Source organism: Coturnix japonica, chromosome 5 (genome assembly GCF_054131305.1).
Source record: "Coturnix japonica strain WE chromosome 5, WE-NBRP24, whole genome shotgun sequence".
NCBI lineage: Eukaryota > Metazoa > Chordata > Aves > Galliformes > Phasianidae > Coturnix > Coturnix japonica.
Window position 1 is genome coordinate 2,263,621 of NC_140667.1, and position 27,231 is coordinate 2,290,851.

Sequence of the window (27,231 nt, forward strand, 5' to 3'; positions counted from 1 at the left end):
ACGTGGCATCCCCCCAGGCCAGAGCACCTCATTACCACAGCCAGCCCCTGAGCCAGCATGGGAGGCACAGCAGCCCTTAGGAAGAGCTGGAAGATTGGGGGTGGGGGGGCGTTACAGAAGTGCTTGGCTCTTGCTGCCCATCCACACCTTCATCCCCTGAACATCCCCACCAGAATCTCTTGAAAAGCTCCATATAAAAGACTGACAACGTCATCAAGTTTATTACACAACTTCCAACCTATCAGAAAGACAAACAAACCTAAGTCACTGCGGGCAGAGGGGGGCAGCGCCTCGCCGGGTGCTTAATAGAGGTTCCTCTCTGCACTTTTCCCCCCCACACTAATTGGAAAGAAACTATAAATTTGTGTTGTTACGTAAAAAAAAAAGCCAACAAAAACAGAACTCACCCACCAAATGCTTCCCCCCAGTGCTCACCTGATGGTACTTGATGGAATTCATTGTGTGATTGTAGCCTAACAAAGACCTGTGGAGCTGGGTTTTTCTCCTGTCCAGCAACAGTTCTGAAGGTAATGCCACCCAGCTGGCATCCCTGGGGGCTGGCTGGTGCTTTGGGGCTCCTTGGTTTGCCTGAACCTATTCAGCTCCTCCAGCATGCAACCTTAGCTGAATGGACCTGTATAGGGCTATGAGCTCCTCCTGGGCTTCAAAATGGCTGTGCACAGTGCTGTGCAACTCCACTGGGCATAGGGAGCTCGTGGCCTTGTCCCTGCCACCCGTCCCAGCTTGCAACTGCACCATCACACACAGAGATGCTGCTGGGAAGGGGACATACAGTCGCTGAGGCTGGGGTTTGCAGCTCTGCTTCCTCTGCTTCCTCTAAAACAAGGAAGGCTCTATGGGAGAGGATGATGTCGTGAGGCCCCACCAGCTCCTGGAAGCCAGAGCTGGTGCTTTGGGAGATGAACACGGAGGCTGTGACCCTGCTGTGAAAGTTGGGGCGGAGGGGGGGTGACCCCAGCCCAGCTCTCTTCCAGCTGAAATGGAAAGCTGCGTGCCACTGAGCCCCTGTGCGCCCGAGGATCCATCCACCTGCAGCCACTCCTGGAGGGCTGCGAGAGGAAAGGGCTCACCAACCTCCCTCCGTGAAAATAAAGCACCATTTTTCTTTGGGTCCAAGTACTGATGGAGCAGGGCCCCCTGCCTTTCAGCCTCTCCCCTGGAAGCAGCAGTAGCGGTGGGTGTGGGAAAGGGCTCAGGCCCCAAGGTGTCAAGGAGTCCCTCAGGTGCCTCAAAAGAGCCGTGGGTGGTGAGCAGGGGGTGAAGCAGCCACAGTGGCGCAGTCCTGGTTGAGGTGAGGAGATACGAGTCCATTAAAAACCACTTACTGCCAAACTTCTGCAGGAGAGAGAAAAGAAGGAAGGGCAGCGCTGCAGCACCGGGTATCTTCAGCCATCAGCACAGCACCGTCCCGCCGCTGGGCTCACCTGTCTCAGTGGTGCCGGTCCCTCTCTCTGTCTCTGTCCCGATGCCGTTCATGCTCCCGGTTCCGCTCCTGGAAATAGTCCTCGTGCCGATCCTCACCATGCAGGACGTCCCGATGCCGCCGACTGCTATCACGGGACCGGCTGGGAGAGCGATCCCGAGAGCGGTGTCTTTTCCTGGGGGAAGAAGAGAAGAACGTTTGGTCACCTCCAGAGACCCCAATGAGCCACGCAACCCCCCCAAGGCAGGGTACCTGGTGGAGCTGCTGCTGGAGCTGGTGCTGTAGGACTTGGCTTCAATGCCATGCAGGCAGTCTTTGAGGGAGGAGAGGAGGACGCGGCACCGCTCATCGTTGGCAACGCGGGACTGCTTGATGACAGCAATGGCTGTCAGGAGGGTCTCGATGGCATCGCTGTAATCACCTGTGGGAAGTGGAGGAATGGTGAGGGATGCAGCAAGCTGCAGGTTCAGGGCTGAGGGGATGACGGGGCACAGGGACACAGCCACCGTTACCTGCACTGGCACCCGACACTGCTTTGGAAATGGCACTGCTGGAGATGGCCCGGTTCCTGTTCATGATCTCCTCAAACTCCACCTCACTCACAGGGGCAGGTGGTGGACCGAGCTCCCGGCTGCACAGATATAGGGTTGGGGGCTCAATGCAGCTCCCTCCCAACCCTGCTGGCACCAAGCCCCCCTCCACCCTCCACTCACCTGCTGTGGTTGTAGGGGGTCAAGGATTTGCCGTAGGCATCTGGTGGGGGCCCCACGGCCGTGCTGGGTGGGGGGAAGAAGGCTGGGTTGAGGTGCAGGGCTGGAGGGACAGCCCCAGGGGGGGGCACGGCCAGGTGTGGGGGCAGTCGGGGTGGAGGGGGCATGAGGTGCTGGTAGTGGATGCCGGGTGGTGGTGGGGGGACGCCGAAGCTGGAGGAGAGAGGTGGGAGAGGGGGCATGGGAGGCGGGGGCAGTCCCATGAGGGGCAGAGCAGTGGGGGGGCGGTTGAAGAAGGGCAGGATGGAGGGGGGCTTCTCCAGGCGGGTGGGCGGCAGCGCATTCTCTGTCGGTGTGGCACGGCCATCCAGAGAGTCGGCGGAGTCCCGTGAGTGGGCCCTCGGCGGCACACCTGCAAGCGGCATGGGAAGGGCAGTGAGCTGCAGCCACAGGCACTGCCTGCCCCTCACTGACCTCTTCCTCCCTACACACGCGCGAGGTTCAGCCTCGGGAAAGCTTGAGGTGCCCAGAGACAGATCCAGCCAGCCAAACGTAACCTCCGCTTACACGTGCCTCTCCAACAGGGTCACCTGCGGCCACCTGCACAGCGTCCCAAGGATGCTTGCTTTCACTGGCCGCAGAGCGAGCAGGGACGTGGATAGAAGTGAAAAGCCACAAGAAATGGGGAGAGATGGCCAGAGCCCAGCTTCCTGAAGGTATGAAACAGCCCCAAACACTTGCAGCCTGCTCAAGCAGGCAGCACGAGCATGGATGCAGGGGCAGAACCCAAGTGCTGACAGCTGGAGGAAGGAAAACTGCCTCAGAAGAGAAGGGCAGGAATTGAGGATGAGGCTTTGACGGCGAGCCGGGAGAGGAAAAAAGGGGGGACAGAGCTCTGGGAAAGCTGCTGAGCCCATTGCAAGACCACTCAGGGAGGCTGAAAGTGCACAAACCCTGGCCACCGAACCATGAGGGTGGGCAGAGACGTGGCCTGAGCAGCAACGGAGCCGAAGGAAGAATGCGACGGTTGGAGCTACCCCCCTGAACCTCGGCCAAAGCCTTTGGAAAGATGGGCTTTCCTTGCGTGAAATGGGTCACGGGGTCTACAATGAACACAGCTGGCCAAGACCTCCTCGTCCGTGCTCCTGCCAAGTCCGTCCCTGCGGGCTCCACAGAGCCCCCCAGTGCGGGGCCAGGGCGTCACATCGCTGCGGAGTGAGGCTAGGACCATCTATGGCCATTGTAGAAAGCCCACGGCCAGGCCCCAGCTGGAATACTGTGTCCAGTGATGGGCACCTTACCTCCGCAGGGATGGACAAATTCTGGAGGAGATCCAGAGAAGAGCTACTAATAGATATGGAGGGTCTTAGCTATGTTGGTAGGCTGAAGAGCTTAAGCCCATTCAGTTTGGAGAGGAGGAAGAGGAGGCTACGAGGGATCTTCGCAGTGAGTGAGCACCTAAAAGGGGATCATAAAGACTCGGGTCAGGATCTAAGCAGACTCGGCGGCAATTGGACATAACCCCAGAAGCTGCTGGTGGTCTTCCCCCCCACCCCAAGGTCTCATCCTGACAGCTCAGTGGTGGGGCCCAAGGAGCTGCCCGCCATGTGCCTGCGCCCCACTCACGTTTGCGAGCCTGAGCCTCGAACTGGGACAGGTTCTGCCGGGTGGCCAGCCTCACCTCCACCTTATCCCCATTGAGCACTTTGCCAGGCAGGAGCTCCAGCAGCTTGTGGACCGAGTTCTCAGAGGCCACCACCACCTCCGCGTACCTGCAGGGAGGGTCAGTGGTCAGCAGACTCCCAGCCCTTCACCCCCTGGCAGCTCAAGGACCCACACCAAGCAGCATGGAGCTGCGTGCCTCCATCAATCCCCCCTCCTGTTCCAGGTGCTTGTGCTGCTGACAGCCTGTGTTTCATCCTGTACCATCTCTGTACCCCCTCACTGCTCCCAGGATGTGGCTATGGGGGCCCTGGCTGCCCCATTCCTCCTCGTTCCCTTCCCCCTCAGCTCTCACCCTTTCGACTGGCCATTGGCTCGATTCTCTGCAAACTTCAGCTCCACCACGTCATAGACACCCACTGAGCGGATGGTCTGGATCAGCTGCTGGTCTGTTGTCCACTGTGGGGCAGCAAGGCAGAAGCTGGGATGGGGTTCAGTTCCCGCAGCCCTCCCCAGCACCCCATGCCCAAAGGCAGCCATCCCACTGGCTCAGGGCTCGGCTCTGCGGCCTCTCAGGGCTATAAAAGTCCCTTTCCCCTTAGGCCAAGCTCAGCTTGGAATATCAGCTCAGCACAGAGCAAGGAAAACCACTGCTCCAAGCAGCCCTACACCTCCAAAGAACCCTCACTTGTTTGTTCCCCCAAAGCACTCACCCAGGAGAAGCTGCCCACATAGACAGCTGCCCGCTTGTTGCGCAGCCCACTGTAGGTATACAGGATGGCAGGGGCTTTGCTGTTGGCTTTGGGGGGGGGCTCCTGGCGAATTTCAGGGGGTGGTTCCAAGCTGCTGGTGCGGCTCTCGGGGGGCTGCGAGCTGGCAGTCAGCACGTCGTCATACAGGTCCATCTGGTCAGCATTACTGAATTCTGAGTCCTGCAAGGGGAGAAATGGTTAATGGGAAGCTGGGGTTGAAGCTGTGGCTCAGGAAGGGCTCTCTGGGTTGTCAGGGCACACGGGGCTATGCGGACTGCTCTGTTCTGGCCCCGCAGAGTGTCACATCCCAGAGGCTTCTGCTGCCTCGTCTTCTTTCTTCACAGCTGGTTTGCTGGCTGTGACCTCAGCAACTGAGCAAGACCCAGCTTGTTCTATGCTCCACTCTCATGGGTGCACAAGCAGAAAGCAAACAGCTCATGGCTGAGTATCCTGCTCCCTTCAGCAAGTACCAAACCCCTCCTGCCCTGTCCGCAGGCTGTTCCATCACCTGGCTACAGCAGCGCAATTCCACTCCCTTTAAGGCCACCAACTTCCTCCTTGTGCTCTCTGCAGCAGTTCAACCTTTGGCAGGATAAACCCAGAGATCTCAGCACTGCAAAGGCTGAGCCATGCCTTCTCCAAGCCCTCCAGAAAGCCACTCTCTGATCTCTGAGACCGCAGCAGCTCCATCTGCCCATGCAGAAGATGCCGCTCTCCATCAGCAGGCAGCCCTAAGGGTTCACAGCAGCCCAGTATGAAACCATATTCACAGTGATGCTCTCTCAATGACAACCATTCCTAAAGCAAGCCATAACTTTTGGCATTGGGCTCCACTGGCTCCTGTGCCAAAACCCAGTCTGGGTTTATGGTTTTCCACATTGCCTTCCACAGCCTGTGCTCACTCCCAGCTCTGCCCCTGTCCTGAGCAGCCGTTTTTCCTTCAGCTCTCGCTCTGTCGTTCCATGGACCTGCCGTAGAACTGCTCTATTATTTCCTATTCTGGAACAGCTGCTGCTTCTCCCCCCTCCATTCACTCTCCCCCAGACCCCACTTCTATTCTCCCCCCCTCCCCAGCTCCACACCTGGTTGAACTCCTCGTCAGCGTAGATATCAATCAGGTCCACTCCCTCCGACATGTTCCCAGGCGAAGCGCGCACGGCAGGGCTCTGCGCCGAGGGATGAGTCACCGCAGCGCCCTTCTACCCCCCGCACAACCCCCCCGTCAGGGCCCTGCCTGCCCCGGAACGGGGGTCCCACACCCCCCGCCCCAAAAGGCCCGTCCCGTTCTAGGCCCCCCCCCCACGCTCCCGCGAGCGCGCGCGCGCCAACTGCGCTCACCGCCACCTCCAGGGCCGCCACGCCACGCCCCTTCCGGCTTCTTCCTCCCGCCTTTGCCGCGCCCCTTCCGGCTTCCTCCTCTAGCCACGCCCCTTCCGGCTCTCCCTGCCTGCCATAGAGACGAGAGGGCTGGGTGAGCAGCGCGCCCCCTGCTGGTGGTGCGTTAGGAGGAATCATGGCGGTCAGCAGGGTGAGGAGGGGCTGCGGGGTTGCGAGGGATATAGAGAGGGTTGGGAGGTGTTGTGGGGGGCAGTGAGGAAGGTGGGAGCGGGCTTTTGCTTTAGGGCTGTGTGTGAGGACTGGGGCTGGAAGGGAGTTGGGGCCTGGAGGGGGATTGGGGCCTAGTGAGGAATAGGGGGAGGATTGGGGCCTGGAGGGGGAGAACAGGGAGAGAATGGGGTCCGGAGGGGGAGGGGAAAGGGGATGGGGATTGAGGCCTAAAAGGGGAGGGGAAAGGGGGATGGGGCCTGAAGGGGAAGGGGAAGGGGGAGGGTGAAAGGGGAGGGGAAGGGGAAGGAAGGTTGAGGCCTGGAGGGAAAATGGACAGGAGCAGGGTCTGGGCGGGTGGAATGTGGGGGAATTGTGGCCCTGGGTGGAAATGGGATCTGTATGTAGGATGGGGGAGATTGGGAATGGGAGGGCCTGGAGGCTGACTGTGGAGCTGTGGTTTCTGAGGACTGAAGGGGAATGAGAGGCCTGGCTGGTCCTATGAGTGGTGGGGGTATTGGCGTTGTGTGTGGACTTAAGGGGGGCATGAGGGGATGGAATCATGTGCAGGGTGGGAGGGATTGGAGCCTGGAGGGGGAACAAGGGGCAATGTATGGGGTCTTAGCAGGGCCTGGGGTGGGGTTTGATTTGGGGCATGGGGGTTGTGGGGCTCTGCTGGAGCTCTCCTCATCCCATTCCCATCTCCTCGGCAGCTGTGCTCGCTGTCTCGCCTCACCCTGTGCCGCCCAGTGCTGGCAATGCTGCGTGCACCACGAGGCTACAGCGGGGCCTCGCAGGGTGACCCGGGGAAGGATGTGCTGGAGATGCCACTGCCGCCATGGAAGGAGCGCCCCAATGAGTCCCTGGACACCAAGAGAGCACGTCTGCTGTACGAGAGCAGGAAGAGGGGCATGCTTGAGAACTGCATCCTGCTCAGGTGGGGCTTTGTGCAGACTGTGGTGGGGCAGAGGCAGGAAGGAGCCTTTCTGTCTTTCTTTTCTGTCCCATTGACCCCCATGTGATCTCCTGCAGCCTTTTTGCCAAGGAGAACCTGAGCCGTATGGATGAGCGGCAGCTGAACCTCTATGACCAACTCATCAACGTTCCCAGCAACGACTGGGACATCTACTACTGGGCCACAGGTACATGTGCACTGCACTGGGCCATGGGATGTGTGGGTGACTTGGGGCAATGCTGAGCTGCTCTCCTTCACTCTGCCTCTTATTTGCAGAAGCTAAGCCCACGCCGGCTGTGTTTGACAATGAGGTGATGGCCATGCTGAAGGAGCTTGCTAAGAACAAGAAGAAGGAGCAGAGGCTGCGGCAGCCAGACCTGGAGTACCTCTTTGAGTCCACAAACTGACAGCCCTCAGGGCACAAGAAATAAAGCTGTGGCTGCGAGCTACTGGTACCAGTGTCCGCTGCCTCCACGTAGTCGGGCTCTGTGGTTCATCCTGTTCCCCTGTCCATCTGTCTGTCCCCATGCCAAGCTATGGTCCCTGCCCTGGGACCAGGCATCACCTTGGTGCAGCACTGTGGGAACCTCAAAGATTTCTATGGGGGCTGCAGGACCCCCCCATGGCCCGGGACGGTGGGATCCCTGGAATACAGGGGGCCGTGCTGGCAGCGGTTGTACCTGGGGGTGGGACTCAGCCTTAGGGCTGGGGGGCGGGACCCGAAGCAGAGGGGGCGGGGCCGCTTCCAGTTGTCCCCGCCCCCCACTCCGTAGTGCGTTGCTCCAGCGCCGTTGTCCACATTTGGAGGCGATGGGCAGCGGCGCTTCCACGTGTCCGATCTCCGCCGAGGGCCCTGCAGGCGTGGAGCAGCGGCTGGAGGCTCGGGGTGGGCGGCTGCCCCCAGCTCTGTGGGAGTTGCATGGGCTTCGCAAGCTGTACCTGAGTGGTGCCGGGCTGCGCGATGTGCCCGATGAGCTGGCGTCCCTGCAGCACCTCCGCACACTGGCGCTGGATGGCAACGAGCTGATGGAGGTGCCCGAGGCCTTGTGCCAGCTGCCCTGCCTGGCCTATCTCTACCTGGGCCGCAATGGGCTGCAGGGGCTGCCTGCTTCCTTTGGCCACCTGCAGAGCCTGCGCTGCCTCTGGCTGGAGGGCAACTTCATGGCTCGCTTCCCCCATGTCCTGCTGGGCCTGCCCGACCTGCGCAGCCTGCAGCTGGGAGACAACCGCCTGGCTCGCCTGCCCTCCGTCCTGCCCCGCATGGCCAACCTGCAGGGCCTCTGGCTCTATGGCAACCGCTTCCAACACTTCCCTCTGGTGCTGCTGCGCATGGCCCAGCTCCGCGTCCTGGACCTGGACCGTAACCGCATCGCCCACTTCCCCGACCTGCGGGGCCTGGCCGGCCTCTGCCTGCTCTCCTATGACCACAACCCCGTGCGACAGCCGCCCTGCGTGGCTGACACGGTGCGGCTGGTGGGCAGCGGGGCCGTGGAGTACATGGAGGCACGGGAGGAGCGGCTGCGGGAACAACAGCAGCTGGAGGAAGAGGAGGAGGAAGGTGCTGAGAAGATCCCCCAGGGTGATGGATCCTCGTTGCTGGAGGATGCCCCATGAGGGGTTGTGGAGCCACTGAGAGCCAGATCTGAGGAGCACAGGGTGCTTTAGAGCATCCCATATAGGCACAGGGCGCAGTCCTTGCATCGCTCCGCTCATTGTGTGGTAACTCTGCCCTGAGGATGTGCAGCACAGCTCTGCGTGCTTCCTATGGCACCACCTCTATGGATTCCCTCTGCTCCTGCCTCCTTGGCTGAGGGAGGAGAAAGCAGCACTGGCTCACGGACCCTGCTGCCCATTGAGTTTTGGGGTGACTGCACAAAGTTTTGTATGCTGATCTCCTCCAGATCTAGGAAGAAGGCAAAGGAAAACCTCACCTCCAGCCTTCTCCATGCAGGGGAGCTCCATGCCATGCCTTAGAAGAAGCACTGAGGCTGCAGGCTCACGGTGTGCAGCTGTGTTTGGCAGTGAGAATCACAAATGTGGTGTGAGAAAGGTAGTAGGGTCAGATCTTGGGCTGGGGGGGCATGTTACTGGGAAAGGGCTGTGAGTGAAGTGCGTGGCCTTAATTCTGGTTTATATGTCTGGATACAATCCCATCCCCAAGCTCTTGGGCTCACTGACTGCACTGCACATCCAGTGCTGATTGCAGAGGGTTGGGGTTGGAGGCTGCCAGTCAGCTTGCTTGCCTTCCACGTCCTTTTTCCTTTCCAGCTATTGTTAGGGCTGTGAGGAAGCAGTGGGATGCCTGGGAGCCCTGGCAGCCGCTGCCATGACAGGGGTTGATAAAACCCAACGTGGGGCTTTGGTCACCTTTTTGGAGTCTGGGTCTTCCCTGGTTGCCACCAGCCACAGGTTGCGATGCTTGCAGGGGCTCCCTGCCTTTCCAATGCCTTTTACCCACCGCATTCTGATTCTCCATCCCTCTGAGCTTTGGGATTTGTGCTGGGACGGGGCTGGGATCCAGGACCTGCTGTGGGCATTGGAAGCGTTTTGGGTGCCAGCCCCGTTGCGGTGCATCATCCATACGTCTGTCTCTATATATATCCCTCTCCGCCTGCTCACAGATCCCCATACATGTTTTGCAGCTGGGAACGTGCTGCTATTTCCATCTGCTCCCGCTGACTGCGGACGCCGGGGATCGCTGCAATGATGCCACAGAAACCCAGGCTCTGCCATAACCCTGCTGCTACCCAGGGCTCTATGCTGCCAAAACCCTGAGCTGTGGCTCAGCGGGGTGCAGTCCTAAGCCAGTGGCACCAGGGCCCTGCTTTGTCCCCTGTTTTGGCACCAGAAAGGAGCCGTTTTCCATCAGAGCCGACTGTGCGTCTCTCCACCAGCCCTGCATCTGGAATTTCTTTTATTTATTCAAGAGCAGCATCCACACAATTATTTATCACAGCAACTTGAGCCTTGTTTGTGCTGCCAGCACCCTACGCTGGGGACAGGCACTGTGCTGGGCATGGTGGCTTTGTGCCCTGGATGTACAGAACCTGCTGAGGGAAACGAGCCCAAATCTCACCCCCCAAACCCATCCCAAGCCACATCCAACCATCTTTAAATCTATTCCCAAACCCCATTTCCAAAACCCCATCCGCAATCCCACCCCCAAACCTCATCCCCATCCCCAAACCTGCCCTCCCCTTAACCCCCACCCCGTAAGGAGAAGGTTAAACGGGCAGATTCACACAGTCCTTTATTACCAAGAGTGGGAGCTGCCTCCAGAAAACGAGGGTCCCCGCTCCCTAAAAATAGGATTCTGCAAAGAGGCCTCCACCAGGCTGCCCCCCCACCCCCCCCATCCCGGTGCTTCATCTCTTTTTGTTGTTTTATTTTTTTTTCCTTTTTTTTTTTTTTTTTTTTTTTGTGTGTGTGTGTTTTTGGTTGTTTGTTTGTATTTTACACACCAGTTGGATGTTACCATCACATGAAAGAAGAGAGAGAGAGAGAGAGAAAGACCTGAACAAGACCACGGCTAAGAGCTCTAGAGTTAAAAATGAACACACGGTCCCGAGATGATGGGGGGTGGGGTAGGGGGGGGGGATGTGGGCACCCTGCCCCACTCCCTGCTTTGGGAACCCCTCACCCCTCAGCTCAGTGCGGCCCTTCCCCGGGTGCGTGGCTCTCCTCCGTTAGGTTAAAAAAAGAGAGGATGTTGTAAAAATACAAATGTCCCTAAAAGCATCGTCGTCATCATCATTATTATTATTACTATTATTACTGTCGTAACAGAATTATGACTTCACTCCAGATTGTCCATAATGGCCTAATGGGGCTCTCCGGTGGACTGTGGGTAGGATGGTGCCACTGTGTCCCCAGGGCCACTTGGAAGGGCAGCACCCCTGTGATGGCTGCTCTTGGGTTTGGCACGGGGTCCCCCACATGATGAATGAACTCCTACTGAGGCTCACGGGAAGGTCCCAACCATGAGGATGTCCCATCCTGGGGATGTCCCGACCATGGGGATGTCCCATCTGTGGGGACAAGTGCCAGGTGGCAGCAGGAAGACTGGGGGTGCAGAGTCCCCATGGTGTCCCCAGGTGGGCAGGGGATGGCCCGTGCCCTGCTGGAGAGCTTTGCGGTGTACCCAAGGGACTCTGGGGACACCCGCTGACTGCCTTACCCCTGACACCCAGCAGAGCAGGGAGCCCTTGGAGGGACAGCAAGCAGTGCCATCTGCGCTCCTATGGCACCCACCCCATCGGTACCCAGCATCAGTGATGTCCAACACAGTGACAGTGGGGAGGTGCCAGGGACCTTATGGACACTGCTGACACTGTGTCAGCCCCCAAAGCCACCAGTGGGGACAATGACAACGGGGATGGCTCTGATGGCACTGCTCCATCCTCACAAGGAAAGTGGTGCATGTCAGCCCAGGAGGGGACACCCTGCCAGGTGCTCCCACCAGGGCGGACACAATGTGGTGGAATGGTGCAAGGGGGCAGGGGATGAGCCAGGAGGGAGGGAAAGCAGCGAACCCCACCGGAGGCAGTGATGAATGCTCCCGCTTTGGCAAACGAACCGCGGCATGGCTTCCAATCCCTCGGGTGTCCCCGGGGTGGGGACGGGGCAGGGTGTGGGGACATCATCCCACTGGGGTGACGCTGGCGGCTGGGAGAGCTTGTGTTGAGTGGGAAGGGGGAGAGCTTGGCTTGGACCACCCCCCCCCCCCCCTCCATTACTCCAGCAGCCTCCCAAAATGTGGGGTGACGCTGGGATGAGGGCTCTGGGGACTGTGGCTGGAAGCACTCGCACAAGTCCTGCCTTGCAGCAGGGACATGAGGACAGGGATGTCCCCAGCATCGTCCCCAGCACCGTCCCCAACACTTGGAGGTTCAGGCTTTCAGCTGGTGCCACTGAGCCACCGCCTGCCGGGGCCGTGCAATCATGTCCTTCCAGTGCTTCACCTCACCAGGGCCACTCTTCCAGGACAGGTAGATCTGCAGGGGACACAGGACATCAACACTACGCAGTAGTCCATCCACCCATCCATCCAACCCCTTGGGGACAACAGTACCCCTGCACTCCCCCTGCGAGCCCCCCATAGACTCAATGTGGTGCCTCTCCATGGCAACAGCAATTGTGCTCATTTATCACCTCTAGCTTCAAACAAATTAGACCTTGGTTGCCTGCCTTTTGCCTCCGCCATGGTGGGGGCACCAAGGCAGTGACCCACCTTGCCAATGACATCGTTGCGGCTCAGCCTGTCCTTGTCCATGACGGTGATGACAATGGTGGTCTCACGCAGTCGCTCCGTGGGGATGTCAAAGGAGAAGGACTCGTTGAAGACAGGGTTTAAGCACCTCTTCATCACCACCGTCTTCTTCTTCTCCACCCGCTTGTCCTTGTACATCAACCACACCTTCACATAGGGATCTGGGGGCACAGTGTGGTTGGGCTCAGCTCCAGCCAGGCGGGCAGCGCCATCCCGGACCCCCATGCTGAGCACTGGGGATGATGCCCAACTTGCTCATACCTGATGTGCCCCCGATGTCCATGGCTTTGAGATTCCGTGCCTTGATGATATTCACCACGATGGAGTTGGCGGAGGGGTTGTAGCACAGTGACAGCAGGAGCTCCCCTCGGCTGCCCTGTGGGGCACATAGAGGCTGTCAGGGCCTCCCCAGCCCTAAGAGGGGCACCCTGGGATAGCCCCCCGCCCTGCTGGGCACCCGAAGCCCTCAGGGTCCCACTAGGTGGCCTGCCTGGGTGGTGGAAAGGGGGCACCAAGAGCTGCCCCAAGACTGGGCTTTGGGGCTGGGCAGAAGGAAGAGTGGCCATCAAGAGGGGAATGTTCTGGCGTCACCAGCAGTGGGACATTTTGGGGGCCATTGCCAGGGGGATGTTCTGGGGCCATCCCCAGTGGGATGTTTTGGCAGTCATCACCATTGAGATGCTCTTGGGGCCACCCCCAGTGGGATGTTTTAGTGACAACCCTCAAGGGACCTTTTTGGGGTCATTCCTAGTTGGACATTTCTGGGGTCAGCCCTGGTAGGACACATTGGGCCAACTTCAGTGGGACATCTCGGGGCCCTCCCCAGTGTGTCCCTTTTGGGGCCAGCCCCAAGTGGGACATTTCCTGCAAAAGGGAAAGAAAGCTTTCATTTTAGGTCTGCCCAAAACACTTCATTTTGACCCAAATGAGGACTTAAACCTATTGGGACATCAGTAGGACAGGCACAGCCCCCCAGGGACCCCTTCCCATGGGTCTTACGCTGCCATCACTGCAGGGCTTCAGGTCCTTCCAGAAGGTCTGCATCTGGGTGAGGTCCACCTTGTTGAGGGGGATGGACACCTCCCCAATGGGGTCGTTACGGCTGAAGCGGTCATAGTCCAGGACCTGAAGGTACAGCACCCGCTGCACCACTTTCTCGTAGGGGAACCCTGCACCAGAGATGGAGGCCATGAAGTGATATCCATAGAGGTTGGTGGGCCCTCTCCATCCCATTCCCTCCCAGCCCATACCTTCAAAGAGGAAAGTCTCATTCCAGTGCGGGTTGAGGTTCTTCCGCTTCACCTTGGTTTCCAGCTTGTGCTTCTTGTCGGGTAGCAGGTAGATCTTGACAAAGGGGTCACTGGTGCCGCTGAAGTCCTTGGCTGGCAGCTCCTGCGCCTTCATGATCTTGACAGTCAGGGTGGACTCCTGGAAATTGTAGCCCACGCTGAACTGGATGCGGCCCAGGTTCTCCCGGCTGGAGCCGTCATGGCCTTCGTCATCCTCGGAGCCTGGAGAAAGCTGTGAGGAAGGGATGAGGAGCAGTGAGTGAGGCTGCTGCTCCCATCCCAGCTGCTATGGCCAATGCTGCACAGAGCTCCTTAAGTTTGGTGGCTGTCAGCAGGCATCAGCCCATCTCCCATCTCCCGCCCGTGGGCATCTCCTCAGCTGACCCCTGGCTCCACTCCGGCAGAACGGGGAGCACCAATTAGCCAAATCCCTCCTGACAGCACAGCCCTCACATCCCCACGAGAGGGTCACAGCCAGCAAGCTGCGGCTGGAGGAGGGGCAGCCAACCCCATGGCAGAGCCCCTTCCCACCCCAGGACCCACCATAAGCATCTCACTGGTCAGGGAGTTCACCAGGTCGGAGACAGAGGAGTGCGGCTCCGTCTTGCGATCGGACTCATCCTGCTGTGTCTGCCCAGGCACAGGTGCTGTGTTCACTGCCTTGCCACCAGCTGGCAACCTGTGGAGAGAGAAGGATTGCCCTAGAGTGGGGCCAGAGGGGAGCAGAAGGTGCCTGCAGCACAGGGTGTGCCAGATCCAGGCTGCAAGATGCTGGCATCCTGCAGCAGCCCAGTGCCCTGGATGCCCACAGCCTGGTGCCAGCACTTGGGTCTCTCATACTTGGCATGCCACCATCGTGGTATGGCACAGCCACCAGTCCCCTTAGTGTGGCTCAGCCCAGTTGCTTTGTGCCACACTGCCTGGCTGATTAGTGTCCCCTTTGCTGTCACCATTGACCCCTGTGGGGTCCTTCAGCCCCATCTGTCCCTGTCTGGATCCCAGGAGCTGGGCATGGAGTTGTGAATGGACAGAGCATCAATGGGCACACGCCAGGACCACGCTGCCACGATGCATGATGGAGACATGGGCACAGAGTGGCAGGGACAGATCCAAGGAAGGAGGGGATGCGCGCCCTGGCTATGGGCATAGCACACGGTACAGGGACACATTGACAGACGGAGCACGGCGGTGCCAACCCTGGGGGCGAAAAAGGCACGGGCATGCAGACACCCATCGGCCCAGAAAGCACACGCAGCACTGATGGAGATGTCAGATACCTGGGGCAGGGGGGGATGGAGGCAGCGCAGAGGCAGCCCCCCACGCACAGGCAGACGGGAAGGACAGAGAGAGCTGGGGAGGCAAAGTCAGTTTAAGAACAGAGCAAAGGTGGAGAGCTGGTGCCTGGAGCTGCCTGGTGGTGTGCGCCGAGCCAGCAAGAGAAAGGGAGGAAGAGCGAGAGAGGGGAGGAGGAGCATCTTCTGCAGTGGGCCTGGTGGGATGGAAGGGAGAGAGGAGCGGGACGCACGGAGAGGTCAGCTGCTGGCACAGGAGATGTGCTGCGGTGCTCCTCCAGGATGGGCTGCAAGGAAAGGAAGAAGCCGAGAGATGGGGACAGATGGACGGAGACGTCACGAGGCGCAGAGCTATCCCTGCTGCGGGGTCACGGGATGGAGGAAGGAGATGGGAGTGGTGGTCATGCGACGGCGGCGCTGGGGAATGTGCTACAACATGGAGCGAAATCAAGGCGAGCGGGGTAAAAATAGCTGGCGGGAGAGAATGGGGCCACTGCCATCACACGGCGATCGTGCCGGGAGGAACAGCCACCCTCCTCTAAGGTGGCACTGCCACCAGCATGAGGACTCCTGTTGCCACTTGAGAGCTTGAGGAGGCCCCAAAAGGAGCCCTAGAGTGAAGGCACAGCTCCCACGGAGCCATCCCTGCGTGCGCACCACGGTGCAGCTCAGCATTTTGGGGATCCCCTCGCCCCGGCAGCTCATCCTCTCCTGGCACAGTGCACCTCCCCAGCATGCGGCCAGCAGTGATGGGGATGGGGATGGACAGAGGGAAGGAGGGAAGGATGGGGAGGAAGGGGTCAGGGTGTGCTCGGCGTCGCCACTCCGGCGGGGAGAGCTGCAGCCGTCGCCGTGCCCGCTGCCTGGCCGCTCCAACCTGGGCGCTCCGCGAGGCCGGCCGCCTCCTCCTCCTCCTCCTCCACCCTGCGTCTCGTCCTCCTGCAGGACTGCCCTCTTCCTTCCTCCTACCTCTTGTCCCCCTGAGCGTTCGGCTGGTTCGGCTGCGTCCCAGCGGGTTGCAGGTCGGGGATATTGGCAAAGTCATCTTGCTCTGAGAGTCCCAAAACCAGGGATAACACCACCATCCGGCCTTCCCTGCCCGGCAGGGAGGGAGCGAGGCGGGGGGAGAGAAAGAGAGAGGAGAACACAGCATCAGGATGGGGACTACAGGTGGGGATGGACCGGGAGCGCGGCCCCTGTGGAGGAAATGGCATCTGGGGGTGGGCGAGGGCTGTGGGGTGACAGGTGCCAGCGGCATCCTGGGGCCACAGTGGCACCACAATGATGAGCAAAAAGCAAAAGCAGAATGGTCGTAGCTCACTTGGTGCATCCCAGCTCTGGGTGGAGGTCCCACACAAACTGGGGATGGAACCCACAGAAACAGAGAGCAACGTGACCTTGGGGACAGCTTGCGAGCCTCAGCTATCGATCAGGAGGCTGGCCAGTGGAGCTGGAGGGAGAGGGCAGAGCCTGTGGGACACAGCAGAGCACGGAGGGAGTCCCCACTGGCAGTGAGCTGGGGATGGACAACAGGATGCCTGCAGCTGAGGGGACTCTGGGGCATCAGGAGGGATGCAGAGAATGGGATACACCGAGCAGTGACGGCATCCCACGGCAAACAGAGCGCAACAAGGTATGGGGAGAGCAGACGGTGACGTGAATCACCCTGCAGCCTGAGCGAGCACCGAGATTGGAGCCACGCAGCCGGACACCCTGCACAGGGGGACCGTCACCGCAACATCCCCGCATCCCACGGAGCCGACGGGACCCATGGTTGCCGAGCCAAGTGACCATGACCAGGTGACCTCCCTGATCCCCCGCCGCAGGCTTTACCCGAACCTGGAGGAACCGCCGGGGAGAAGAAAAGCCCGCGAGCGAACTTACAGGAAGGACTTCATGTCCAAGCCACGGTTGCGGATTTGCCCCACCACGTGGTCCCAGCTGCCGGGGTTGGAGCGGCTCGTGCGCTGCTTGGAGCCGGCAGCGATGCCCTGGCGCACTTGGCCACCGCGGGAGCCCCGGGGGTTGCCGGTGCTGCCGGAGGAGCTGCTGTGGGCCTGGAGGTGGCCCAGGCTCTGGCTGGTGGTCGGCTGGCTGTGGTTGCTGCGCTGGTGCTGGCTGAGGGGCTGCTGCAGGCTTTGCTGGCGCATGAGCGTGCGGGGCCTCTGGCATTTGGGATCGCCTGCTGAGGTGGGGATATACTCAAGGGTAGTGGCTGTGGACAGGGTGGAGTCCTCGAAACTTAGGGAGAGGAAGGGCAGAGGAGAGGAGAGAAAGGAGAAGAAGGTGAAGGGGCAAAATTGGAGGAAGGAAAAGAAGAGAGTTAGCGAGAAGATGCCCCAGTGCAGGGAGCGCTCCGGCAGGGGCCAGAGGCTACAGCCAGCTGTTTCTCTGCCTCCCGGCCGCAGCACGGCCTCTCTGCGCTCCCGCGCTGCCATCTCACCACCACCGCCTGCCCGGTGCGTTCGCAGCGCCTGCCCAACCTCGTCTGCCAGCTGCGTAATGAGGCTGCTGCTGTGGGAAGGCGGGTCCCTCGGTGCCCCACGGCGCCTGCTCACGTGCCGCAGCCAGCCCGCCCTGTCCCCATTACCCCATCCCTCCCAGCACAGCAGCTCCTGGGATGCTCAGCACCACCATCCTCAGAGCACTGCAGCGTGCCGGGATGGCACAGCGCACCACGCGTCCTCAAGGGTGAAGCCGGGCACGAGCAGAGCACAACAGGCACACAGCAGCGGGGAGAGCAGATGGATCCCATTGGGTTGGCACAGATGGGGATGCGCATTGCTGTTGGGGACCCTTGGGATGCCCCATGACTTTCATGGATGGGGACAAAGTGAGGCCCCAGGTGCTGCCCACATGCAGAGCAGCAGGCGCATGGTACGGTGCCATTGCGCTGAATGAGGGCATGCAGCCCAGCCAGCCTGGTTAAAGCCTTGAGGGGGTCCTTTGTGAGGGGGGAGCCTCCTTCAGAAACAGCCTCCCTCCACAGCACCACGGCTTCTATGTCGCCCAGGGGCTGGCGAGGCAAAGCTGTGCCGTTGTGCATCGCAGCAGCAGGGAGGCAGAGCTGCAGGGAGAGTAAATTATATATATATATATGTGTGTGTGTGTGTGTATATATATATATATATAGAGTAATAAAAAAAAAAAAAAGAGAGAGAGATAGAGGTGAAGAAAGAGTGAGAGGTGGGAAAAGGAGAGAAGAGGGAGGGGACTGGAGAGCTGGGACAGATCTGGCCCTGAGGCCCCTGGGGCCCAAAGGCACGTGGGGCGCTGTGCCTCCTCCACACCCACCGCCGACCTCCTTTCAGTTTCATATCAAATCTGAAATTAGTTCCATTTACAACCTCTCCATCGCGGGAAACTAAATCTGGCTCCGCTCGGCCCCAAGCCAGCTGGAGGCTCAGGATCTGCCGGCAACGTGCCACACGGGAGGCGAACAGGGACAGGGCACTGCAGCCCCAAAACCGGTCCCCGTGGGGTCCTGCAGGACACTGTGGGGCCGGGGGGCGGCGGCACCGGGAGGGCACCGAGTGGCCGTGGGATAATGGCACCGCCAGGGCACCGAGTGGCCGAGAGATGGTGCCAGCAGAGGGCACTGAGTGGCTGTAAGATGGGGACGGAAGGACGGCACTGAGCGGCCGTCGGATGGTGGAATCGGGAGGGCACGGAGCGGCCACAGTGCGGTGACACCAAGTGCTACCCGCATAGCTCCTGCCCGGGATGACTTGCACAAGAGGAACCCTGCCCCAGAGCAACACCCGAACACAAGTAGGCTGAGCACAAAGATGCCAAAAAATCCCAAAGGCTTTGAGGGCGGCATCGCCATCCCCTTAAGTCTGTCCATCCCCCTATGCCTGGCTCGGTGCATCACGCACCCTGCAGAGTTCAGCAGCATCCAGCACAGCCGTGCTGCCCCGGGCCCAGCCCCGGCGTCCCCACATCCTTTGCCGGCGCGTTTTTGGGATCTGAACTCAGTGCCCTACGGATCAGGGGCTGCTGCAACCCCATTTTGAGGAGGTGGGGAATATAGAGACCTCGGCCAGCAACTTGCTGCCACCATTTCTTCCCCTAAGGCTCAGATCTGATGCATCCTGGCAAGGGTTTGCACTGTGGATGGCACACGGTCCCAGCACCGCGGGGACCTGGGCGAGCGGCTCCTGCTCCCACCCCCGGGAGGGGGGAAGGGAGGGACATCCATCCGGGAGGGCTGTGCGTGCTCACTCACTTGGACAGGCTGAGCTTCCCTGCGGCCAAGTGGCTCTGCACCGTGTGCCAGCGACCCCTCGCTGCCTTCCCTGCGCCGGGCTCGCTGTGCGCAGAGATGCTGCTCCTCAGGCCGTCCTCGGCGCACTGCTGCTTGTCCCCGGGGCGGCCGTCGCGGTCCCCGGCCAAGCCTGCGGTGGCCGACGCCGTCAGCTTAGCCCCTGATAACAGAGAGCCACTGGGCCGGGCCGGCAGACGGACCCCCCCAGGACAGACATGGAAAGGGGCCGGATAGACAGACGGACGTGTCAGGGAGCCACGGCGTGCGGAGGGACAAGGAGGAGGGCACAGAGCCAGAGGTGGACAGACAGACAAGGGACGGACAGACAGAGAGAGAGAGAGAGAGACATCAGCACAGCCAAAAAAAAAAGGATAAAATAAAGGGGGCGGGGGAGGGGGGGGCGGGTCTGGAGGGCGTGCGGGGCTGAATGGTACAAATCCAAAAGGGAAATGAACAAAAACCAAAAAACAACGGGGAAAGGAGCCCTGTACCCAAACGTGCAACACCACCCCGCGCTGCAGGGGGCCCCGGGGTTGCATGTCTCCATGGGGCTGCCCATGGGGGCCGGGGGGGAGGAGGAGGAGGAGGTGAAGGAGGAGGAGGAAGGTGCGTGGGTGCTGCCCATGTAGTCATAGCCCGGTAAGGAGAGACTCACTTGAGGGAAAGGCGCGGGTCACCGTATGGGGCGTAAGGTGAAATGTTTAGAATAAACTCCTTGGGAGGGTACGAGCTCCATTTCTGCTGCACTGTGTTGTCATTGTTATTCCAAAAGTCTCTGTCTAGATCGCTACAGCAGACCGTGGGGAGGGAGAAAGAAGAGGGAAATACAAGAGAGAAAGCTGAATTCCTGCCAGGGGGAGCACAGCCCCCCGCCCCGCCTGGGCCCTGTGGAGAGAAACAGACAAGACGGATGGACGGACGGATGGCTGCAGAGAGATGGGAGCAGGCTGAGGGGAGAGAAGGGAGCAGAGGGTTAGAGAAATGCAGTGCAGGGCTGCTTCCCAGCGTCCTGGCAGCTGGATCTGGAGAGGGACGCAGCGGTGAGTACAGGGGGGTTCCATTGCCAGGACCATCCCCCCCTTTTGTGTGTGCTCCCTTTTGGCACATCATGTCTGGACACATAGGGACCCCATCCTGTGCCCTGTGTCCTCCATCCCCACGGTGCCACAGGATGTGTGAGTGTCCCCTGTGTGCGTCCCAGCTCCAGTGCCACAGCAGCACCCCACTCTGCTGCCAGGGGCCATGGTGACCCTTCTGCCCCAACCAAGGGGTCAGCAGCTCTCCATGTGCCGAGAAGAGTCACTGGGACAGCCACCTCTGTCCCCATAGAGTGTCCTCCCATGGATGCCCTGATCCTGGTGGATGACAGCAGGCAGGGCACTGTGGCAGTGCCATCCCAGCCCCTCTCCCCCTGCGTTGGCACCTACTTGATAGTTTTCTTCTCACTGCGGCCTCGGCTGGAATCTGGTGTGCCCACAGTCTCCAGGGATGTCTTGTACCGTTTTCCCTGTGGGGACAGCAGAGGGGTCAGAACCAGGTGCTGTCACCAGGATGGAGGAGGTAATTTTAGGCTTAATTGACCCGGGGTTAATTGATTTGCCATTCCCAGCGTAAGGGATGCAGTGGCACACACGGAGGAACTGGGGCTCGGAATCAGGGCAGCGCTGTGATTTCCAATGGATGCTCAGCAGGCAGGAGCACAATTAGTGAGCTAGGAGGCTGTAGTGGGACACAGGCACAGCGATGGGGACAGGTTAACTGTCCTACAGTGGAGCATGCACACTGCCCCCAGGTGTGCTCACCACCTGCCCCCTGCCCCCTGCCCCACGGACACTTACCAGTCTGCGCTGGCACCACTGGCAGATGCCACACAGTACGATGGTGACGCTAAGGCTGACGGTGATGATGGCTGAGACGAGGATGACATCGCGGGAGGGAACCCCTGGGGAGGAGCAGAGCAGAGTTGAGCCTGGGTGGATGGACAGCCCTCCTGGGGAACCACGGCCACCCCACAGCACCTGCGGCATGGGCACAAATGGGAAGTGGATCACCAGGGACACATGGCAGGGTCACCACCCTGCCCCATTGCACTCCGGGGGTCTGCTGGGACCCCATCCCTGAGCGTGACCCCGCCACGGTGCCATCCATGCCCAGACATCCCCACCACCAATGGGGACAGAGAGGCCGGAGCGAGCCCACCCTGAGCCGTGCTGCAGTATAAATATTAAACAATAATGATTAATAATTAATTCACCCGCAGCCCTTGTTATTGTAATGAAATTTGCCGGCGGCTCCGGAGCTTGCATGACTCATGGCGGCCAGACCCCACGCCCTGCTCCCACGCCTGCCTGTGGGGGGACACCAGGTGACAAAGCACTGGCAGCCCCCATTCCTGGGGGGCGAGGTAGGAGGCACGGTGGCAATAAGAGTTAAATGAGCGCCCCTGGATCCGGGTGCCCGGGTGGGGCTGGTGGGTGATGGTACCAGGGATGGGTGGCACTGTAGGATGGGGACCTGGGACACACATGTGCTACAGAACCGGGCCGGGAGGGAGAGGGGGCGGGGGGGGATCTGGCGCTTGGTCACGAGGCCCTGTGTATAGAACCCGCTTAGCAACTGTTGCCTAGGAGGGAATTTGGGACCAGCCCTTAATTTCTAACATTTAGAAAGAGCCATGGAGGAGTGTGGCGCTTAGCACAGCGCTGGAGGCAATGGGGCTGAGCCCTGCTGGCTGCTGCCCCATGGTGACATGGTGACACATGGGACACCGTCCTGGCACTGCATGCCAGTGCTCCCAGTGCTGAGAATCCACCGTGCTTCTGCCCTTCTGGTGTCCGCTGTATCCCCAAGGGAAGGGCGGATGGGAGGGTGCAAGGATGCCAGGCTGCAAAATGCAGCTCCAATGATGCAAATGCATGGATGCAGGGACCATGCCCTGTGCCAGTGGCTGCCACTCCTCATAGGGTCAAGTTCATCTCCAGTATAATCCCATAAAGGGAAATTAAAGAGGAGAAGGACAACGCGCTGCGGGCATGACGCTGAGGATTATCCCTCTTAGAGAGAAGGAGAAAGCAGAGGATGCTGTCACCGAGGGGACTTTGGCTCCTGCCCCGGTGACATCGCAGGGTCACACGCCCCCGGCACCGCTGTGCTGTGCTGCGGCAGCACTCACAATGAGTTGTTTTCCAGTCAATTAGCATCGCTTAATTAAGCAGAGAAGCCGAGCGCAGAGCTCCCGGCTCGTCCCCAGCTGCAGGTGCTGCCCGGGGAGCAGAGAGGTGGCACGGGGGGAGATGTAACCCCTGGCTGGGAAGGGTGGGCAACCTTATGACCGCGTCACGCTGACAGCGCTTCATTTCTGGGCGCAGAGCCCGAAAACGGCCAATTCCCCAAATGTTGTGCGGGGAGTAGCAAAGCGCGGAGCCTCCCCCCGAAGCTCCCAAAATAACCCCCGCCTGCTGCGCTCCCGGGAAGCGCGATCGCAGCCGCTCCCCGCAGCCGGCGTGCACGGCTCCGCGCCGAGGCTCTGCCGCGTGCCAAGCGCCGGCAGCGGAAGGGGAAGCGGTTGAGGGTGCCAAGAGTGCCCGCAGCCACCGAGGGATGCGATGGGGAGAGAAGGGATGGAAACGGGGCGCCCGGTCCCGGTGGGTGTGAGCTCAGAGCATCGCTGTGCGCAACAGGAGCGCCGCCCCGCGCCGTGCCGTGCGATGGGGCAGGAGCGAAGTGGCCGCGGTGGCACAGCGGGGCTTCCCAGCTGTCGCTCGCCTGGTGCCACGCTGCGCGTTCCTCCCCTGCTCATCCTCCTACTCATTTGCTAGATATTTCCCAAAGCTCTTATTTTTAGGCTGCAGCTGAGAAGCTGTGAATTTGCAGCTTTGCTCTCCAGTGCGGGATGCTGGGGGAGCCGGGATGGAAGCCCCCAGGAGGGGAGTGCGGAGTGAGCACGGCCACCCGCCCAGCCCGGTGCTGCTGGTGACCACCCCATTAAGCTGCTGGCCGCGCTTTCAGCACCCGTTTCCATCCTGCTGCCATTCACGAGCGCCCAGGGCGAGAGGGATGGGAACAGGCGTCTGCTTTCCATCTGTGCATTTGTCTGTCTATCCGCGCGGCCCCCTCTCCAACGCACCCATCCATCTCTCCAGCCACCCGTCCATCCCTCGTACACAGCTGTCTCTCCATCCAGCCATCTGGCCGGCCCCCGGAGCTGTCAATCTGTCCATCCCTGCCTCTCTCCACACCGAGCCGCCTGCCACAGGGACCCCCAACACCTCCCCAGTCCCTCTCCTCTGGCACCCGCTGGAAATGCCAACACTTCAGGTGCAAAAGGTGGCAGCCAATGGGCACCTTTCCATAATACCAGCACTGCACCCTCCTGGTGCCACAGCCCCTCCTGCAGCACGGCACAGTGTGGGGCGGTGGGGACCCCGAGGGCACCACGTCCTCGTGCCCACGTTGGTTGGGTGCATCCACACGCAGAGGATGGCACATGGATGTGCTCTTCCCCCAGCTCCCTCCTGCAGTCAGGTTATTTTCAGCTCAGGATTTCCGGAGATGTGCGTGGTTTCTCTGCTTTGTGCTTCCTGCTTCTGCTGAACACCTGAGCCCTCCCAGAACTTTGCATCCCCACAGATCCCCAGTCATCACACCAAGCACTGCCTCCTTTGTCAGCGTCCCAGCTCCTGACATCCTTGTGACGTCCTGCATCCCCCAGCTCCGGCTCAGCCCCAGCTGTCTCCTCTAAACATGGCCCTTTGTGTAACAGCCTCCTCACCCCCTTCCACGGAGGGACCCTGAGCTGCACCCTCAGCGGTGCACTCAGACCCCAGGACAGTGGGAACGGTCACCTATGGGGCAGCAGGGTTTGTCCCCATCTCCCTCTCCATCTTCATGCATCCCACCATAGGGGTAACCTGGCTTGGTCAGAGAGAGCCGTGCCACATGCTGTGCCCTCCCTCCCTCCCTCAATGCCTCGGCTCCGTCTCCGGCAGCGCCATCGGCCGCTTCCCTTTCAAACCTCATTAACTCCCCCCAAGGTGACCCGCTCCCTCCTGCAGCAGGGCCGGGAGCGGAGCTGCCCAGGGATGATACTCAGAGACAGAGGGACCTTGCACGCTCCCGGGGCGCTACGAGCTCACAGCTCGGTGCAGGGCATCGTTATGGAATGATGGCACCATGGAGCACAGGACAAAGCTGCCGTGTCCCCAACATACCACGCCCCACGGCGTGTGCCCTCAGCCTTGTCCCCAGGTCCCCGCTGTCCCTGCTCAACACTCAGGCTGGCGCTCTGCCTTTGCACACAGCCACCGCGCGCCAGCCTCACTGTCTGCTCTTCGAAAGCCCTTCCCCTGCTGAATTCATCTATAATAGATATTGGAGCCGAGCCCCCCAGGGGCTGGGGGGTGGCAGCGATATTATCTGCATCTGTCTTCATTCCCCTCTCTCTCCCCGCCCTTCCCCAGCAGGCTGAAAAGCCGCGAGATCAGGCGGAGGAAAGCAGCCTCTGGCTCCGCTCTGCTCCTTGGCACTGGGGGATCGACCAGAGCTCCCCATCCCCATGTCCCTATGTCCCCATGTCCCCGTCAACTGTTCCATTCCAGTCCCCATCCCCGACCCTGACCCCTCCCCCATCTCCATTCCCATTCCCATCTGTATCCTTATCTCTATGCTCATCCCTGTCTCTATCTCTATCCCCGTCCCCATCCCAGGCAGCCCTACGGGCACCCCACTGCCACGGGGACAGGACAGAGCCGCATGGGGACGTGGGCATAGGCAGGGAATGTGCAGGGCACAGCAGGTGCCTGGCTCCTGGCAAAGCACGCTGGGTTATTTATCTGCACCTGTGGGGACGAGGACGCAGGTGGGGAGTGAGGACGAGGACGCAGGTGGGGAGCTGTGACCACAGCTCCCAGCACCTGTCTGGGCCACGGGGATGGAGCATTCGGGCGCAGCTGCTGCAGGAGAGGGGAGGAGGAGGTCTCACCCATTGTGCACATCACTGGTGGCACTGAAGTTACACCCTTCACCCCATGCATCTCCCTCACAACCAAGACAACGGTACTGGTTGTGCCCATAGGGAACACAGCACTGGGGAGAAAGGGCTGCTGGCACCTGGTCCCTAAGCCGTCCTCCTCCAGGCACCCCAGCTGTCCCCAGGGCTACCTATATCCAGTGGCTTGGCCACGGTGTGCCAAACCCAGGGGGGGAATGGAGCCACAGAGCAGCAGAGGGGCAGGCAGAGGAGCAGTGAGCAGAGCAGATGGTTCCCTGGTGTCAGCCACTGCGGCACCCTGATGCTATTGGGCCGGTTTCATAGGGATGCCCCACGTAGTAGGAGAGTCACGAGTGGGACTGAGGGACAGAAGGGGTGTGTGCTCTGTGTCCCGGTGCTCACCTTGTGGAGGCACGGCAGCCGCAGGGGGCAAGGAGGACATAATTCTGGGAGCAAATCTGGGGCACACTGGAGGGGGAACGAATCCAGGTGCAAAGCCTGGGCTGCAAAAGGGGTGGGCGAGGGGCTCCTGGGGACCCATCCCATCTCCCCGCTGTCATCACATTGCCGGGTGACCTTGGGCCACCAGCTGATCCCGCAGGGCATCCCGGCTGGGCAGTGGCGACGGAATCCCCTCGAAGGCTGTCAGCGCTGCCGCCCCCCATGGGTGACAATGTGTGACGGTGCCCCTCGGCGCGGCCGCATCCCGCAGGCCTGCGGCTCACGGTGCTCTGCTGGGTGATGTCCCCCCGTGATGTCCCCATGTCCTTCTGCCGGAGGCTGTCACCGAGCCACGCCGTGACACTGCCGTTCGGGCACCGCGGTGGCCGCACGCCCGCCACCTCCTCCCCGCCAGCGCCCCACATTCGTGACGACGGGGCCGAGCGGTGCCCGGGGAGCGTGAGCTCAGCAAAACGGCGGCTTGAAGCCCCCTCCCCAAAGCACGCAGCCCAGCACGGGCGAGGGGAGAGGAGGGGGCTGCGGAATCCCACCGGGGAGGGGGCTGCGAGGCCGGGGGCTGCACCGCGGGGGGAAGGGGGAGGGGAGAAAGGGGGGGATGCTCCGCAGGAGCGTGACTCATTTGAAAGCGGCAGCGCTGACTTTCTCGGCGGAGCAGCGCGAGAAAAGGGGGGACCCGCGGGGCGCGGTGCCGGTGCGGGGCGGCCTCACCTGCGCTCGCAGCCTCCGGGTCGAGGTACATGGCGGCGAGGCTCGGCGGAGCTCATCAGACGGCGGCGGCGGCGGGAGGCGGCGAGGCGCGGGGTGCGGGGGCCGCGGGGGGCGGCGGAGCGGCCGGGGCCGGCATGCGGCGGCGGGGGGGAGCCGGGAGCCTCGCGGTGTTCGGCGCTGCCCGCCCGCTGCCTGCTGCCGGCTCTGCGTGTGCGTGTGTGTGCGGGTGCGTGTGCGGGTGTGTGCCACGGTCGCGCATCCACTTGCTGCTCGCTGCTGGCGGGAGAGGAAACTGCAGCCGGCGGGGAGGGTGGGAGGGAGGGAGAGAGGAAGGGAGGGGAGAAGGTGAGGGGGGGGGGGGGGCTCCGGTTCTGGGGACCCACCCGGGGAGCGGCGGGGATACGCGCGGGGTGGGAGCGGACACGCGCAGCCAGCGCACGGACGCGTTAATGCGCGGCGCCACGCGCGGGGTGCGGCACCCTGCCCGCTATCCCGCGGGGACACGCGCCAGGTGCCCGCCCCGCGACGCTCCCAGCCCTCAGGCTCTCGGAGCAGCCCCACTCCGCACCGCTCCACGCCCGCTTTTCCCGGTGCCGGGGCTCTGCGGGCACTGAGGCGGCGGAGGGCGGCGGAAAACGCGGAGCGGAGACGTGGAGCCACGGAGCGGGGCATCCTCCTCCCCTCCCTCCCCTTCCCATCCCCGCCCTTGGGCAATTTGCGCCCGGCTTTTATTGCCTCGTTAACATTTGCTATAGAGATGCAGACGAAGAGCAAACAAACGGGAGAGCGGCTGCTGGCGGTGTGCAAACAGCGGGGCCGGCATCTTCCTGCATCCTCAATCCCGGAGAGCGGCCGCGGCCGTGGGCCTGGGGCAGCCTCCCCGGTGG

The 27,231-nt window shown here is 61.2% G+C and overlaps 4 protein-coding genes across 22 annotated transcripts; 2 read left to right on the forward strand and 2 right to left on the reverse strand.

Moving 5' to 3' along the window:
- Positions 1 to 194: 194 nt before the first annotated feature.
- Positions 195 to 6,083, reverse strand: CPSF7 (cleavage and polyadenylation specific factor 7). Of its 11 annotated transcripts, none has more exons than XR_014946268.1 (10): positions 5,907 to 6,083; positions 4,530 to 4,748; positions 4,172 to 4,275; positions 3,781 to 3,926; positions 3,456 to 3,612; positions 2,158 to 2,566; positions 1,957 to 2,075; positions 1,697 to 1,865; positions 1,446 to 1,619; positions 195 to 1,303 (listed from the first exon to the last, which is right to left on the reverse strand). XR_014946268.1 is itself a non-coding variant. In XM_015863200.3 (10 exons), the coding sequence occupies exons 2-9, from the start codon at positions 5,702 to 5,704 to the stop codon at positions 1,451 to 1,453; spliced, it is 1,389 nt and encodes a 462-aa protein (XP_015718686.3). In that variant the 5' UTR covers positions 5,705 to 5,734; positions 5,907 to 5,932; the 3' UTR covers positions 195 to 1,303; positions 1,446 to 1,450. The 11 variants fall into 11 exon arrangements, 9 of the variants coding, with proteins under 9 accessions (XP_015718686.3, XP_015718685.3, XP_085404128.1 ...); XR_014946267.1 differs by having other exon boundaries at positions 195 to 1,356; XM_015863200.3 differs by lacking the exon at positions 3,456 to 3,612 and adding an exon at positions 5,651 to 5,734 and having other exon boundaries at positions 5,907 to 5,932.
- SDHAF2 (succinate dehydrogenase complex assembly factor 2) lies at positions 6,064 to 7,546 on the forward strand. Of its 3 annotated transcripts, none has more exons than XM_015863210.2 (4): positions 6,064 to 6,167; positions 6,827 to 7,050; positions 7,146 to 7,255; positions 7,345 to 7,546. In XM_015863210.2, the coding sequence occupies exons 2-4, from the start codon at positions 6,872 to 6,874 to the stop codon at positions 7,473 to 7,475; spliced, it is 420 nt and encodes a 139-aa protein (XP_015718696.1). In that variant the 5' UTR covers positions 6,064 to 6,167; positions 6,827 to 6,871; the 3' UTR covers positions 7,476 to 7,546. The 3 variants fall into 3 exon arrangements, with proteins under 3 accessions (XP_015718696.1, XP_015718694.1, XP_015718695.1); XM_015863208.3 differs by having other exon boundaries at positions 6,064 to 6,096; XM_015863209.2 differs by lacking the exon at positions 6,064 to 6,167 and adding an exon at positions 6,430 to 6,460.
- Positions 7,547 to 7,601: 55 nt separating this feature from the next.
- On the forward strand, positions 7,602 to 8,806 carry LRRC10B (leucine rich repeat containing 10B). The gene has a single exon (XM_015863206.3). The coding sequence runs from the start codon at positions 7,669 to 7,671 to the stop codon at positions 8,680 to 8,682; it is 1,014 nt and encodes a 337-aa protein (XP_015718692.1). The 5' UTR covers positions 7,602 to 7,668; the 3' UTR covers positions 8,683 to 8,806.
- Positions 8,807 to 10,301: 1,495 nt separating this feature from the next.
- SYT7 (synaptotagmin 7) lies at positions 10,302 to 26,893 on the reverse strand. 7 transcript variants are annotated; one of them, XM_015863193.3, is made up of 13 exons: positions 26,345 to 26,893; positions 21,024 to 21,127; positions 20,613 to 20,692; positions 19,841 to 19,972; positions 19,147 to 19,362; positions 16,803 to 17,159; positions 15,888 to 16,013; positions 14,170 to 14,305; positions 13,588 to 13,858; positions 13,337 to 13,506; positions 12,599 to 12,713; positions 12,299 to 12,498; positions 10,302 to 12,062 (listed from the first exon to the last, which is right to left on the reverse strand). In XM_015863193.3, the coding sequence occupies exons 1-13, from the start codon at positions 26,373 to 26,375 to the stop codon at positions 11,958 to 11,960; spliced, it is 2,043 nt and encodes a 680-aa protein (XP_015718679.1). In that variant the 5' UTR covers positions 26,376 to 26,893; the 3' UTR covers positions 10,302 to 11,957. The 7 variants fall into 7 exon arrangements, with proteins under 7 accessions (XP_015718679.1, XP_085404132.1, XP_085404133.1 ...); XM_085548006.1 differs by lacking the exon at positions 15,888 to 16,013 and having other exon boundaries at positions 26,345 to 26,759; XM_085548007.1 differs by lacking the exon at positions 19,147 to 19,362 and having other exon boundaries at positions 26,345 to 26,565.
- Between the last annotated feature and the right edge of the window lie 338 nt (positions 26,894 to 27,231).

What these genes read in the sequence shown, in the direction of transcription:
- CPSF7 (XM_085547997.1), bottom strand. Translation starts at nt 6,083, where the DNA reads ATGATTCCTCCTAACGCACCACCAGCAGGGGGCGCGCTGCTCACCCAG. An exon ending in AGTGTCGGGTGCCAGTGCAG is followed by an intron (nt 1,866 to 1,956) that starts GTAACGGTGGCT and finishes CACTTCCCACAG; the next exon opens with GTGATTACAGCGATGCCATC. An exon ending in GACCGGCACCACTGAGACAG is followed by an intron (nt 1,304 to 1,445) that starts GTGAGCCCAGCG and finishes CACCTCAACCAG; the next exon opens with GACTGCGCCACTGTGGCTGC.
- SYT7 (XM_015863193.3), bottom strand. Translation starts at nt 26,375, where the DNA reads ATGTACCTCGACCCGGAGGCTGCGAGCGCAG. An exon ending in GACCCGCGCCTTTCCCTCAA is followed by an intron (nt 19,363 to 19,840) that starts GTGAGTCTCTCC and finishes GGCCCGGCCCAG; the next exon opens with TGGCTCTCTGTTATCAGGGG. An exon ending in TGAGACTTTCCTCTTTGAAG is followed by an intron (nt 13,507 to 13,587) that starts GTATGGGCTGGG and finishes TCTCTGGTGCAG; the next exon opens with GGTTCCCCTACGAGAAAGTG.
- SDHAF2 (XM_015863208.3), top strand. An exon ending in GAGAACTGCATCCTGCTCAG is followed by an intron (nt 7,051 to 7,145) that starts GTGGGGCTTTGT and finishes GATCTCCTGCAG; the next exon opens with CCTTTTTGCCAAGGAGAACC. An exon ending in CATCTACTACTGGGCCACAG is followed by an intron (nt 7,256 to 7,344) that starts GTACATGTGCAC and finishes TCTTATTTGCAG; the next exon opens with AAGCTAAGCCCACGCCGGCT.
- LRRC10B (XM_015863206.3), top strand. Translation starts at nt 7,669, where the DNA reads ATGGGGGCTGCAGGACCCCCCCATGGCCCGGGACGGTGGGATCCCTGG.